The sequence below is a fragment of the Pelmatolapia mariae genome, linkage group LG16_19 (assembly GCF_036321145.2).
Source record: "Pelmatolapia mariae isolate MD_Pm_ZW linkage group LG16_19, Pm_UMD_F_2, whole genome shotgun sequence".
Taxonomy (NCBI): domain Eukaryota; kingdom Metazoa; phylum Chordata; class Actinopteri; order Cichliformes; family Cichlidae; genus Pelmatolapia; species Pelmatolapia mariae.
In genome coordinates this window covers 634,458-649,071 of record NC_086241.1, presented here as the reverse complement: position 1 = coordinate 649,071, position 14,614 = coordinate 634,458, and the positions used below count along the sequence as shown (strand labels likewise).

Here is a 14,614-nt window from a genome sequence, read left to right as displayed (position 1 = left end):
ACAAACCCAAACAAAACACGCATTCAGAGGCTCTGATGTCTGTGTCTCAATCTCACGGCCCATGTCACCTCTACTTCCGGCCCGCATAATGACGTGAAGAAATATCTTTAAAAAGTATTATACAAAAATTATTTAATATGAAGGCAACAGGCCGAGTGTTACAGGCATGGCCCTAAAGCATGTAGCCTCATGGGCAGTGTAGTTCGTGCTGCAGGGAGAATGGACTGCCATACCCGTTATGTGTCTGTGAGCGAGGGAGGGAGAAAAAGGAAAAGTCCAAGCTGTCACGGAGCAGAAACGGGAGCTGGAAGCATGTAAATATAATAATAACCACTGCAGCCAAGAAGAGTGCCTGACGAGCCCAGTTGTAAGTAAGCTATTAAGACTCAACTGTACACCGTGTTCGTGTTTTCCTCCGAAACAATAAGTTCCGCTGGAGCAGCCTTTCAACGCCGCGGACCTGTTTTATATACGCGCGGAATAGTTTCTATATGAGATCGCTGCAAAAAGTGCAGCCTTACCTAATGTCCACCTACTGTTACTCATTTATATTAAGATTTAAACATCTAGTTGGTATTGGTATGGAGAGTAACCTTCAGTAATAGTAATAAATCACAGCAATAGTACATTCATGTAGTTGTAAAAAGCATGATAATATATTAAGTAATCCAAAGTATTCAGAATACGTTACTCTCATTGCTGCCACACAGCCGTACCATGACACTAATAACAGTCATTTCCATATAAAATGATAAAACAAAACAAACCCCCCACAAAAGTTTGATCATAAGAAAAATATGATCCATCCATAAAAGTTATCCACAGTAGGGTGATGGGATAGGCTGCAGTTACTGGAGGAGAGGCAGGGTTGGTCCATAGCAGGACGAACACAGAGACAGAAGCTGCTGGTTTCTCAGTGTTTGTAAAGATCTTCATGATCTGGTCATGAAGTCAATCATGGCTGATTCTTTAGACCCATAAACTAACCCTGTGCCTGTGACCGTTATCTCAGTGTAGCCAAATTTGATGTTCAGTTTGACTTCATGCTTCCTGCCTCGTGTTGTGGGCATTCTTACAATGAGTGAACCGACTTCCTCCGCTCCCTCTTCATCCACATACAGAGGATTTCTTCTTTCTGTGCGATAAAACCTGATTCTTACATGTGCGTGATATTCTTTTGCTTCCAGTACATTAAAGATGAGCTCTCTGGTTTCATCCCAGTCAACATCTTCACCTTCCTCCACAAGTTTCCTAAAAATATCTCCACAAAACTCCTCCCCTTGGACTACAAATGTCTTTTCTTTCTTATGTTTGGATGGATCAAACGTCTCTGAATCTGCAAACCCGTAAGTAAAGGCAGATTTTCGAGATGCCACCGCTGCTGGGTTTCTTCCAAGCATCACAGCTCCCTTTATGATCGCTTCCTGAGGCCTATAAGGACACAGGACTTTGCACTGATCACCAAACTGATCAATAACATGTTGCCGTAGAATCTGGCTTTCAGCGTAGCCCCCCACTAACAGAATGTACTCCATGTTTAGATGCTTCTTCAGGATTTCTTTGAGACTGTCAGTGATGCCCTTCAGACTCTCAGCAAAGAAAGACCTCAGTCTCTCTTTGGAGATTTTGATGGATCCTTCATCCCAGGAAGCACCTCGCACTGATTCAAAGAACTTTTCTATGTCCTGCCTTCTCTGAGCCAGTGTTCCCAGACTAAATGGACAGCTGATCTCAACATCATCATCTACCTGTTTGAAATACATAAAATCATACATTATCCTCTGAACCTCACTGGGATAATTTCTCTCATATTCATCCCAGACACCATCACAGAAGATTTCTCTGAGGAACTCTTTGAATTTCCTGTCCACAGTTTGTCCCCCAAAATCATTTCCTGAGGCCTTGTGCAGCTCCTTCAGGGCTCCTCCATCCAGGACTTCATGAACTGTGATGTCGATGGTTCCACCTGCACAGTGGTGATTAACAATGTCAATACGACATTAACCAAATGTCCTGATGCATGCTCAATCATCCAGGTAAGTAAATCCCAAAAGGTTGATTCTGTTCACCTGGACGAAGCATTTTCAGTTGGAGAAGCGTTCCATCACTCATCCAAGTGACTTCTTCAGTGTTAGCTGACTGCAGGTTTTCCCAACCTTATAAACACTAAAAGTCTGCAAATAAGCTCTTCAGTTAAGAGCTTCTGAGCAATAAAAATCATCCAGAAGGCACAGCACCAGCTGCTCAATGAGTGAGTGAGACAAACAAATTTTACTATCTATGTACTAAAATCTCAAGAGGAGCAGATCCGACAGAGACTTACGATGCTTCTAGATGAGAATACTCTTAAAAAGGCGTTTGAATTCACTAACAAGGTTTGTCTAGCACAGCATGAGAAGCCTAAGACCAGGCAACACAGGAAGTTTGACTTACTTGTTGTACGTCAGAAACCACAGTAAAATATGGAGAGTGTCCTCAGCGGCTAGAAGTGACAAGGATGTGACACTGAGGATGTGGACAAGTGGGTGAAGAATTTGTCTGACAGACAGCTCACCCAAACAGAGAAACACATCCTTGCTAAAGGGTTGGATTTTGCTGTCATGCCGAAACAAATCCCGCTAGTGGAGCTGATCACAGCCACAGAAACAACAATTCGTAACAACAATATTGCAGAAGTGGAAGCAGAGCAACTACGGATGAAAGTTTCGGCCTGTCTCAGCAATGCAAAGCCCCCAGCATCCAACATCACCATGGAGGAGAGGAAGGCACTCACATCACTTAGTGATGACAACAACATTATCCAGAAAGAACCAGAAAGACTATCTTGAGAAAATGTTGTCACTGCTCAGTGATGAAAATACTTATGAGCCCCTGAAACGAGACCCAGGAAGTGGTTACAGGAAGAGGGTGATAGACTGTCTGAAGCAGTTAGAACAAGACAAGGCTATTGACCGGACCTCATACCACAGGCGGTACCCAGGGGAGTCTACACCAAGTCTGTATGAAGATACATAAGCAGGGTGCACCTTTAAGACCGACTGTCTGCATGATCAACTCTGTCACCTATAACATCTCCAAGTTTCTGGCTTCGATCCTCAACCCGCTGGTGGGCAGCTCTGAACACCACATCCAGAACACTCTGGATTTTGTTGAGAAGGTGAGAGATGTCATTATGGAGGCAGATGAAACCATGGTCTCGTACGACGTTACATCTCTCTTCACTTGCATCCCAGTCACGGAAGCGTTGGAGGTAGTCCGTAAGAGATTACAGGATGACCCCAACCTCAGCAACAGGACCACTCTCAGCATCGACCAAGTGTGTTTGAACTGTGTCTTCATTCCACCTACTTCACATACCAGGGTCAGTTCTACAGGCAGAAACATGGGTGTGCCATGGGCTCCCCAGTTTCACCCATCGTGGCCAATTTGTACATGGAAGAAGTGGCAAAGAGGGCTTTGCTATCCTACCCTGGAACACCACCAAGCCATTGGTTCAGATATGTGGATGACTCCTGGGTGAAAATCAAATCTCAGGACGTACTACATTTCACGGATCACATTAACTCGGTGGACCAACACATCAAATTCACCAGGGAGGATATGAAAAGTGGCAGGTTAGCCTTCTTAGACTGTGAGATTTCCATCAGTAATGGGGGACATCTAAAAGCTGACGTGTACCGTAAACCTACACATACGGATCAGTATCTAAGGTTTGACTCTCATCATCCACTGGAGCACAAACTGGGTGTCATCAGGACGCTACAACACAGAGCGAACACCATCCCCACTGACACAGCGGCCAGGGAGGCAGAAGAACAGCACTGGCGGCGTGGTTTGGCTGGTAAGCGACGTCGAGCGTGCGTTGTCTCCTGTGTCCAGAAAAGCTCCATGGAGGGGGACTTGTTTTCCACGGCCCTGTTTGGATACGCTGGGCCCGGCTCTTTGAGACCTTGCCACCTTAGGAGGGTTTATCCAGACTCTTCTGTAGGCTGGCTTTTTCTTCCCTCGGTGAGTGGATTCTACGAGCGTGACGGTTCGAACCCTGTGTATTTACGTCCCTTAACTCGAGCCTCTGCAAATAATGAGGCTTCTAGCTCGCTGAATATGGCGCTTTTTAACACTCGATCTCTGTCTAATAAATCATTCTTGTTGAATGATTTTATATTATCTAAAAAACTGGATTTTTTATTCCTGACTGAGACCTGGCAGCGGGATGTAGACTACTCGTCACTTATTGAACTCTGCCCGGATGGCTATGCTTTTATTACCCAGCCTCGGTTGTCTGGTCGGGGTGGTGGGCTTGCCGTGGCTTTCCAGAACCGTTTCTCCTGCCGCTCCGTGAAAACTGGACTTTTTCGCTCGTTTGAGCTGCAGATGCTTAAAATTGGTAACAAGGATCCTTTCTACTGTGCTGTGGTGTATCGTCCACCTGGATATAACAGGTTATTTTTATCGGAGCTCAGCGACTTCTTATCCGCTACTATGAAGCTGTCTAGGGTGCTTATAGTTGGGGACTTCAACATTCACGTTGATGATGACTCCGACCCATTCGCCAGAGACTTTATGAGCATTATGGATTCTTTTCATTTTGCTCAGCATGTGTCCGGTCCTACACACAGCAAAGGTCACACACTGGACCTTGTTTTTTCTTTCGATCTAAATATTGATTTTATTTGCTCTGAGGACATTTTTATTTCTGATCATTATGTTATTGTTTTTAACCTGTCTTTTAATGAGCCTTTGTCCCCCGTTAGACCGATGGTTAGCTTTCGCATCTTAAACTCCTCCACAGCAGAGAAATCTGTGGATGTTTTTAACTTACAGCTATCTCCTCAAAATGGTGTTGATTTCTTAACTAGTCTTTTTAATAATTATTGCCATTTTATTTTTAGATGAAATCTGTCCGGTTAAAACGAGGAGTGTTTCTGCCTCTAAATCTCCTCCTTGGCTAAATGACAGTATTCGTTGTCTAAAACGTGATTGTCGTAAAGCGGAGCGCAGGTGGAGGAAAACTCATCTAAATGTTCACCTCCTCTATCTTAAGGACCTTTTAGCTTCTTTTAATAATGTGATCAGAGATGCGAGGGCTGCCCATTTCTCACACTTGGTTACAAAGAGCAGAGGCAATCCTAAGGTGCTATTCAACACTATTAGTGACATTGTTACTGCTGCTCTGCCTGCGGCCCCTATTTTTTCTAATGAGGACTGTGAAAATTTTCTTTCTTTTTTGCTGGCAAAAATTCATAACGTGAGAATGAGTTTTACATACTCAGCACCTGCTGTCTCAATCTCTACCCCATCCCGGCCCATTGTCTTGGATACTTTCTCTCCGGTTTCACTACCTGAGCTAGTGAAATTAGTGAAATCAGTGAAAGCATCCTCCTGCTTACTTGACATTATACCTGCATCATTATTCAAAAATGTCTTCCAGTCTATTGGTTCATGTGTGCTCACTTTAATCAACTCTTCACTGGCATCTGGTATAGTTCCGGTTTATTTTAAAAACGCTGCTATTCTCCCACTTTTAAAAAAAACCTCAACTAGACCCCTCTCTTTGGAGCAGCTACACACCCATCTCTAAATTACCGTTAATCGCTAAGCTTCTAGAAAAGGTTGTGGCTAAGCAGCTTATGGCAGCTCTAGATAAACATGGCATTTACGATAAGTTTCAGTCCGGTTTTCGTCAATTTCACTCCACGGAGACAGCTCTTCTTAGGGTGTCAAGTGATATCTTAATGGATAATGATGCAGGAAAATGCTCTGTTCTACTCATGTTGGACCTCACATCAGCTTTCGACACAGTTGACCATCACATCCTCATTGAAAGGCTGAAAAATTGGGTTGGTGTATCTGGAACTGCATTAGAGTGGTTCTCCTCTTATCTCCATCACCGATCCTTTTCTGTGGCAGTCTCCGATTTTAGGTCATCCTGTACCTCCCTTACTTATGGTGTCCCTCAAGGGTCAGTTTTGGGGCCCTTATTGTTTTTAATTTATCTTCTTCCCCTCCAGCATATAATGGGCTCTTTTGAGGACATTTCTTATCATTGTTATGCTGATGATATTCAGTTGTACGTTTCTTTTATGCCCGAGGATTTATCGAAGCTTCAGCGTCTGAATGATTGCTTAGATTTGATCAAACGTTGGATGGCTGCAAATTTCCTCCAACTCAACGAGGGGAAAACCAAAGTCCTTGTATGCGCCCCTGATAGATTTCTATCGCAGATAGTGAAAGCCCTTGGTCCTCTCTCACTCTATGTTAAATCCTCTATCAGGAATTTAGGTGTCACCTTTGACTCGAGTCTCACATTGGATGGGCATGTGAAATCTCTGGTTCGGTCTTGTTTTTATCATTTAAGAAATGTGGCTAGGCTAAGCCCGATTTTATCTCGTTCTGAACTGGAGATTGCTATACATGCATTTATTTCGTCATGCTTGGATTATTGTAATTCGCTATTTATGTGTCTAATCAAAGGTTCTCTGGATCGTCTGCAGGTTGTGCAAACCGCTGCAGCTAGGCTTTTGACAAAATCCTCCAAGTACTCACATGTGACACCATTGTTATCTCAGTTACACTGGCTTCCTGTTAAATTTAGAGTCAATTTTAAGATCCTGGTCTTGACCTACAGAGCTGTGCACGGACTGGCACCTGCCTACATCTTTGATCTGCTACAGCCCTATGTCCCTAGCAGGTCTTTGAGGTCATCTGATCAGGGCTTACTTGCTATAAAAAATACTAAGAGGAGGACTAAGGGTGACAGAGCTTTTGCCACTGTGGCCCCGAGACTGTGGAACTCTCTCCCCCAAGCATTAAGAACTGCGGACTCAGTAGCTGTTTTTAAAAAACAACTCAAAACTCACCTTTTTAAAACTGCTTTTGGTTAATTTTTTGCCTGTTTTATTTTCTCTTTTTAAATCTTTTTATGACTTGTAATCTTATGTGCAGCACTTTGTGATTCTGTCTTGAAAGGTGCTATATAAATAAAAATTTATTTATTTATTATTTATCAAGAAGGCCCTGAGTAAATGTGGTTATCCCAGCTGGACTTTTGTCAAAGCTGGAAAGACACCTAAAGAAAGCTCCAGCTGATCCAGGAGAGAAGGACAACCATTTAGGAGGAGGCCATTTACGTGAAAAGGGAAAGACCATCTCTGAATGGAGGAGGGGCCTAAGGGTACATCTGTCACCATCTTACAATGCTGTGATTGCAGCCATTCCCCAACTCTCTGTGAATGGGACTCATGGCCATTGATCAGTGGTTGTTGATCAGTGGTCATGAGAATTTGCATATTAATGATCAATAAATTGACCTCTCAGCCCATTGTTCATTGAGTGGTGCTAGTTTCCTACGCATCAACTTTCCCTTTTCACGTAAATGGCCTCCTTGACTCCACCCTCAAACCAGCGTTCCTCCCTGTCCAGGATGTGTACATCCTCATCATTGAAAGAGTGTCCACTGGCCTGTAGGTGTAAATAGACTGCAGAGTCCTGGCCTGACGAGGTAGCTCTTCTGTGTTGTGCCATCCTCTTAGCCAGAGGTTGTTTGGTTTCCCCGATGTATAAATCCTGGCAATCCTCCTGCACTTAACAGCGTACACTATGTTACTCTGTTTGTGTCGGGGGACCCGATCCTTGGGGTGGACCAGTTTTTGGCGCAGCGTGTTTTGGGGTTTAAAAGCCACAGAGACACGGTGTTTAGAAAAAATGCGTCTCAACTGCTCCGATACTCCTGACACATCCAGGATCATTCTCTCCTGGAGCTTTCTTTAGGAGCCTTTCCAGCTTTGACAAAAGTCCAGCTGGGATAACCACATTTACTCAGGGCCTTCTTGATGTTCTTCTGCCTCCCTGGCCGCTGTGTCAGTGGGGATGGTGTTCGCTCTGTGTTGTAGCGTCCTGATGACACCCAGTTTGTGCTCCAGTGGATGATGAGAGTCAAACCTTAGATACTGATCCGTATGTGTAGTTTTACGGTACACGTCAGCTTTTAGATGTCCCCCATTACTGATGGAAATCTCACAGTCTAAGAAGGCTAACCTGCCACTTTTCATATCCTCCCTGGTGAATTTGATGTGTCGGTCCATCGAGTTAATGTGATCCGTGAAGTGTAGTACGTCCTGAGATTTGATTTTCACCCAGGTGTCATCCACATATCTGAACCAATGACTTTGACCTCCCAGCCCATTGTTCCTTCAGTGGGCTGGTTTCAGTCATTATGCAAATGTACTGTTTATAAGAGTGCAACCTGCAGTCAGCTGAGACTGAAGAAACGTTTCTCCCACTGAAAACGCTACGTCCAGATGAACAAAATCAACCTTTGGAGATTTACTTACCTGGATGATTGAGCATGCATCAAGATATTCAGTGTTGTAGTGTGACTAAAACATGAAGTGTGTGGATCATGATTTAAAATTATGTGTAAAGCTTTATAGAGGTTGAACAGTGCCACATAAAGTACCTTTACAATTCACAACAATGTGTTTTGTTCCTGGAGTCTGCTCTAGTGTGACTGCATCATGACTTCCTGCTATGAATCCATCAGCTGGGAGCTTCATGCACCACACTGAGGCTGCCTGAGCCTCTGATGGTATCAACAGTCTGTCATCCTCTCCTTTGGTCACAATACCAGCCTGACAGAAAAGAAACATCAGTCCTCCCACATGAGGAAACCTGTAATTAACTTTCAGACCTCTTTATAGTATCAGGGTTACCCGAGCTGCAGCTTCTCTCATGAACTGCTTTGCTGAAGGATCCCGGCTCACAGGTACAGTCAGCACCCAGGTGAAGTCAGAGGCTGTGAACTTCCTCCCTGCTGTGTTTTCTCCGATGGTTCTCAGAGCGTCGTCCTTCAGGTATCTCAGAGCTTCTGTGAACACCTTCAGTGCCTTCATGGACTTCCCGTTTGCAGCTTTAATGGTTGCACTCCTGTTCAGGTTCTGGAGATCAGCATCAGACATTCAGATAAGTTTTAAGGTGGAAATGTGTTTCTAACAGACTTCCTTAAATCAAACTAAACCAACATTTAACATGGCAGTTCTCATGTTTATCTCATGTTAAGCTCTGTGTCAGTGAAACCACCTAACCTTCTTTAAATCTACAGCTGATCAAACCAGTGTGACGGGAACAGGTGATCCTGACACACATTTACAGCTTTTAAATAAAATAATTTAACATATATGTAAGAATCTTGTTTTAAAAACAATTTGTCTACATATGTACCCTACCTCCTCCTTAATGGAGAGCCAATCTGAACAAAACATCATCACATGGACAACAGTTATTAAGACTGGTATGTTATTACAAAGGACTTATTATAAATCCCAATTCCTTTCATTCTCCTATACATGATCTTCATTTTATAATCCCCCTGTGATGCAATGTTACATTATTCTGCTGAGTTTGTTTCACTCGTTTGTTCAGCATACCTCACCTGGATGTAACTTTTGTTTGAGTTCCCACCAAATATGAAATACGAAAACGCTGCAGGTGTGTATGCAAACAGTTATCAATATTAGTTTCATTCATATTACACTATTACAGTTTTAAAGCTGCTCCAAGTAGAAACTGTTTTACTAAAGTATTCCTAATATGAACAACAGAACAGAGGGAACACTCTATTCTGTCCCATCAGTTCACACTCTCAGTGTCATGGTCTCCCACTATGCCCTGGAGGTTTGTTCTCTACCCCACCATCCACACCCCCTCTCTCACCCTCTACTCGCTCCCAGTTCTGCCTTTCTCTGTGCTGAGCTGGTATTCATCGGGGCAACTGTGGCTCAGGGGATTGGGAAGCTCATCTGTAACCGGAAGGTTGCCGGTTCGATCCCCGGGCTCTCTGTCCTGGACGTTGTGTCCTTGGGCAAGACACTTCACCTACTGGTGTTGGCCAGAGGGGCCGATGGCGCGATATGGCAGCCTCGCTTCTGTCAGTCTGCCCCAGGGCAGCTGTGGCTACAACTGTAGCTGCCTCCACCAGTGAGTGAATGAATAGTGGAATTGTAAAGCGCTTTGAGTGCCTAGAAAAGCGCATATAAATGCAATCCATTATTATTATTATTATGCATTCCTGGCTTTGGCTCCACACCTGCCTACCACCAACTCACCTGTGATCCATGAGCTCTTCAAGTTACCACCACTTAGTGCATTGACTGGCCTGCAGTCTTTGCTTCACTCTGTAGTTAGTGAAGCCAGGCTTTGTGACTACTTTTGCTCTTGTTATTCATGTCTATGTTCCCCCTCTCCCTTGTGCAGACCTCCCTGGTTTCTCCTCCCTTGGACTGCTGTGAGCCTGATTACCTGTGAGCGACTGTTCAGTGAAGACTGAGTGAAAAATGGATGCAAGTAAACGCACACCTAACTGTGATAACCTTGAGTCCTGCATTTGAGGGCTCTCCAGCGTTCATGACACTGAGACAGCTGTTAGAGTCTCCTCATGAGTATGTTTTATTTACTGGTCCACTTAAATTTAATCTCCACAAACAGATGTTTAAATATTAATGAACTATTAACAGGATCTTTAATCAGTGATCACTGTACAGTTCGGGTTCACGTCATCTGATTTCTAATGCATATAATTTTGAAAACATTATTTTTATTCTTTGCCAGGACATTGCAACTTTCAGCTGCCTGTCTGTCATTTCAGCTCCACTCACTAACAGACTCTGTCTGGATTAAACGACTTCAGCAGAACTTTTTTAAGACATAGTGAAGCACATTCTTTACCTGCACATTAATTCATGTTCTTCACATTAAGGGCTGTGTAATTTAAAAATCAGTATGTATGGAACATTTAACTTTAGAGATTTTTACGTACTTTGCTGTAGAGGGTCATCGTGAACTTTTCAAAGAAGTAGTTTCTCTTTGCTTCTTGTCCTCGCATTTTGAGATATGCTGCTTTGGCTCCATATCCAAAATTCAAAAATTCTTCATGTTCATTGAAGAGAATGCATGTTAGAGTCTTTGGAGTCTGCAGTCCAAATTCTTCACCCCAATACTTGGTGTGGGGATCAATTTCTGCTTCTCTGGTTGTTAAACTAAAGGCATATCCACTGTGTTCATTGCCAAACTGCATGGCTATGATGAACGAATCATTGTAGAATCTGCTCCATCTAGTTAAGGAGAGGAAAACAAATGTGTATGCCAAATAAAAACAGCCACAGTGGATTAAAATTTATTAATGCATGCTCAACCATCCAGGTAAGTAAATCCCAAAAGGTTGATTATATTCCTCTGGGTGTAGTGACAGGACCACTCTCAGCATCGACCAAGTGTGTTTGAACTGTGTCTTCATTCCACCTACTTCACATACAAGGGTCAGTTCTACAGGCAGAAACATGGGTGTGCCATGGGCTCCCCAGTTTCACCCGTCGTGGCCAATTTGTACATGGAAGAAGTGGAAAAGAGGGCTTTGCTATCCTACCCTGGAACACCACCAAGCCATTGGTTCAGATATGTGGATGACACCTGGGTGAAAATCAAATCTCAGGACGTACTACATTTCACGGATCACATTAACTCGGTGGACCGACACATCACATTCACCAGGGAGGATATGAAAAGTGGCAGGTTAGCCTTCTTAGACTGTGAGATTTCCATCAGTAATGGGGGACATCTAAAAGCTGACGTGTACCGAGTCAAGGAGGCCATTTACGTGAAAAGGGAAAGACCATCTCTGAATCGAGGAGGGGGCCTAAGGGTACATCCTTCGCCATCTTACAATGCTGTGATTGCAGCCATTCCCCAACTCTCTGTGAATGGTACTCATGACCATTGATCAGTGGGTTTTGATCAATGGTCATGAGAATTTACATAATAATGATCCTAAACTAGTGTTGGGAGTAACGGAGTACATGTACTGGCGCTACGTACTTAAAATACAAAATATGAGTAACTGTATTCCGTTACAGTTACTGTTTAAAAAGGTGGTATTCAGAATACAGTTACTTTATTGAAATAAATTGAAATAAATAAATTATTTTCCTGTTTCATATGTTCGGCTATGCTCTCTCTGTTTTTGGTAATTCCAAACAAAACACACATTAAGAAGCTCTAATGGCTGTGTCTCAATCTCGCGGCCCATGTCACCTCTACATCCGGCTCTCCTGCTCTCTGCGAACAATTTCTAACTCACTATATTGATAAAGTTTCATATATTAAGTACTCGCTTCCTTCACTGTTGAGTTCTGTTCCCACCCCTGGTTGTTCATCATCATTCCAACAGTTTGAGCCGGTGTCACTCCATACTCTCAAGCGACTTATTGAACAATCTAAGAATACCTCTCCTGCTTATGACATCCTTCCATCTCGTATAGTTAAGGATTGCTTCAGCGCAATTGGACCCAGCATCCTATCTCTAATGAATTTTGTCTGCTTGTTCACACTACAAATAAAACGCGACAGCAAACGCTCTCCAGTGTGAACCCTCAAAGCGGCCCGCATGCGCAAAAGAAGACGTCACACACAACGCGCTCTGTTTAGACCCAGAGCAAACAATATTGTTTGACTGATGGCCCTTAATATAAAGACTTCGGACTTTGCGTTTCCCAATTTTTGCTTTAAGTTATTTTGTTATTTACATAATAATGTAAATAACCTAATAATGATCCTTATTGCTGTTTTAGAGGAGCGGTGCTTCAAAGGATAGTTGCAGGTTTCTGTCAGAATCTGCAGATTATACAGTACAAATAAAATGTTCACGTTTCTCCAACGTTGTCTTCCCAACAGTTTCACTGGATGGCCAGGAAGTTCACGATGTCTTCTCCGGCGCTGATAATCGGCGTCTGTCTTGTGTCAGTGACGTAAAAGACGGATTTAATGCGACATGACCGTTCACACAGCAGTCGCTTTCTAAAACATCCGATATGTATCGGATTCAGTACCACATACGAAAGTGACCCAGATCGGATTTGAAAATATCGGATTTGTGCCGTTCACACTGTCATACCATGATCGGATATGGGTCGCATAGGGTCAAAAAAATTGGATTTGATGCGCTTTTGCCTGCAGTGTGAACATAGCCTAAGTGAAAAAAATCTGCCAATGGAACAAGTGAAAATTCTCTAGTTTTTCTCTAGTTTCAGGATTCACGGTCTTGTAACAAGTTCCTTTTGCTTACTGAAATGTTGCCCTGTAGCTGATTGTGTCTTCTTTTAAGTGTAATGAGATAATTTTGACTAGAAAATAAGACAAATATACTTGGTAAGATTTTGAGTTTTTGCAGTGTAGTAGTGGCCTCAGAAACGCCACCAAAAAAAACATCACTTCTGTTTTCTGCTCATTAAAATGTAAAAAGTTCAAAACCATCCAGGCCCTTGTTTCATAAAGGCATGTGAGCAGAGGGTCTACTGAGAAACCATTTATCGTTTTAAGAGGGAAATAAATGTGGGAGTCATCAGCATAACAGTGGAAAGAAATCCTATGTTTCCTGAAAATAGAGCCAAGGGGTAGGAGATATAGGGAGAAAAAAAGCGGGCCTAAAACTGAACCCTGTGGGACCCCACATTGAAGAGAAGCAGCAGAGGATACAAACTCCCCGAGTTTCACAGAGAAAGTTCGCTCTGCCAAATAGGATCTGAACCACTGCAGTGCGGTACTGCTAACACCCACCAACTGCTCTAAACGGGAAATTAAAATGTTATGATCCACTGTATCAAAGGCAGCAGGTAAATCTAACAGCACAATAATAACACAGTCACCTGAGTCAGATGCTAAAAACACATCATTAAAAACTCTTAAAAGGGCAGATTTGGCACTATGTAAAGCTTTAAAAACAGATTTAAAAACTTCTAAAATACCGTGTTCTTCTAAAAAGGACATTAATTGCTTGTAAACTACCTTTTCAAGAATTTTTGAAAAGGGCCATGCCTAAGGGGAACCTGAGGGCTTCAGGTGAGAAACCAACTCCTGCAGGCAGAGCAAAGAAACTGTCTCAAACCTGTCAAAGACAGCAGAGCTAAGGACAGGGATAGAAAGGTCGAGAACGGACTGGGAAATCTGCGCTTTCATAGATAGCACTTTATCAATAAAGAAAGTTTTCACAAATTTCCTGAGAGGACTCGACACCAACAGTCTGTGGAGCATGAAGGACCATGTCAATAGTCTTAAATAAGGCATGAGGCTTATGGCTATTTGCCTAAATAATAGCAGAAAATGTTTCCTCTTAGCATCTTTTACAGTTTTCTAATAACAATTCCAGTAATACTGTAATATTTGGTATGACAGCTGAAGTTGATCCTTCCAGTTACGTTCAGCTCTCCTACCTACACTTTCTTCTGGCAGCACTGGTGTCTTCATTCAGCCAGGGTTCAGATTTGGCTTTAACTTGCCTAAGCTTAAAGGGGGCCACCGAATCTAAAACAGTTTGGCAGACTGAGTAAAACCATGTGCTCAGCTCTTCGGAATCATATATGGAATCAGGAAGGCTGCAGTCCTGATTAAAAACAAGAGAGAACTGACCAGCAGAGGAAGGGTAAAAATACGACAGCACCGAGCAACAACAGGAGGAATAACTTATCTTTTTTTAATCGTTTTTATTGTTAACTCTGTTTCCCTGGGTCTTTTCCTGTGTGTTATGAATGAATCTTTTTTTTTTGTGGTAAAGGTACTGGTTTTATTT

General features: G+C 42.9%; 1 protein-coding gene across 1 annotated transcript in view; it reads right to left on the bottom strand.

Moving 5' to 3' along the window:
* Positions 1 to 776: 776 nt before the first annotated feature.
* LOC134644423 (heat shock 70 kDa protein 12A-like) overlaps positions 777 to 14,614 on the bottom strand; it is a 36,486-nt gene continuing 22,648 nt past the window's right edge. Inside the window, exons 12-15 of the mRNA XM_063497467.1 lie at positions 10,814 to 11,108; positions 8,712 to 8,936; positions 8,459 to 8,630; positions 777 to 1,966 (exon numbers count right to left, since the gene is read on the bottom strand). Of these exons, the coding sequence (XP_063353537.1) occupies positions 933 to 1,966; positions 8,459 to 8,630; positions 8,712 to 8,936; positions 10,814 to 11,108 (1,726 nt within the window). The 3' untranslated portion in view covers positions 777 to 932. The remainder of the gene's footprint in view (positions 1,967 to 8,458; positions 8,631 to 8,711; positions 8,937 to 10,813; positions 11,109 to 14,614) is intronic.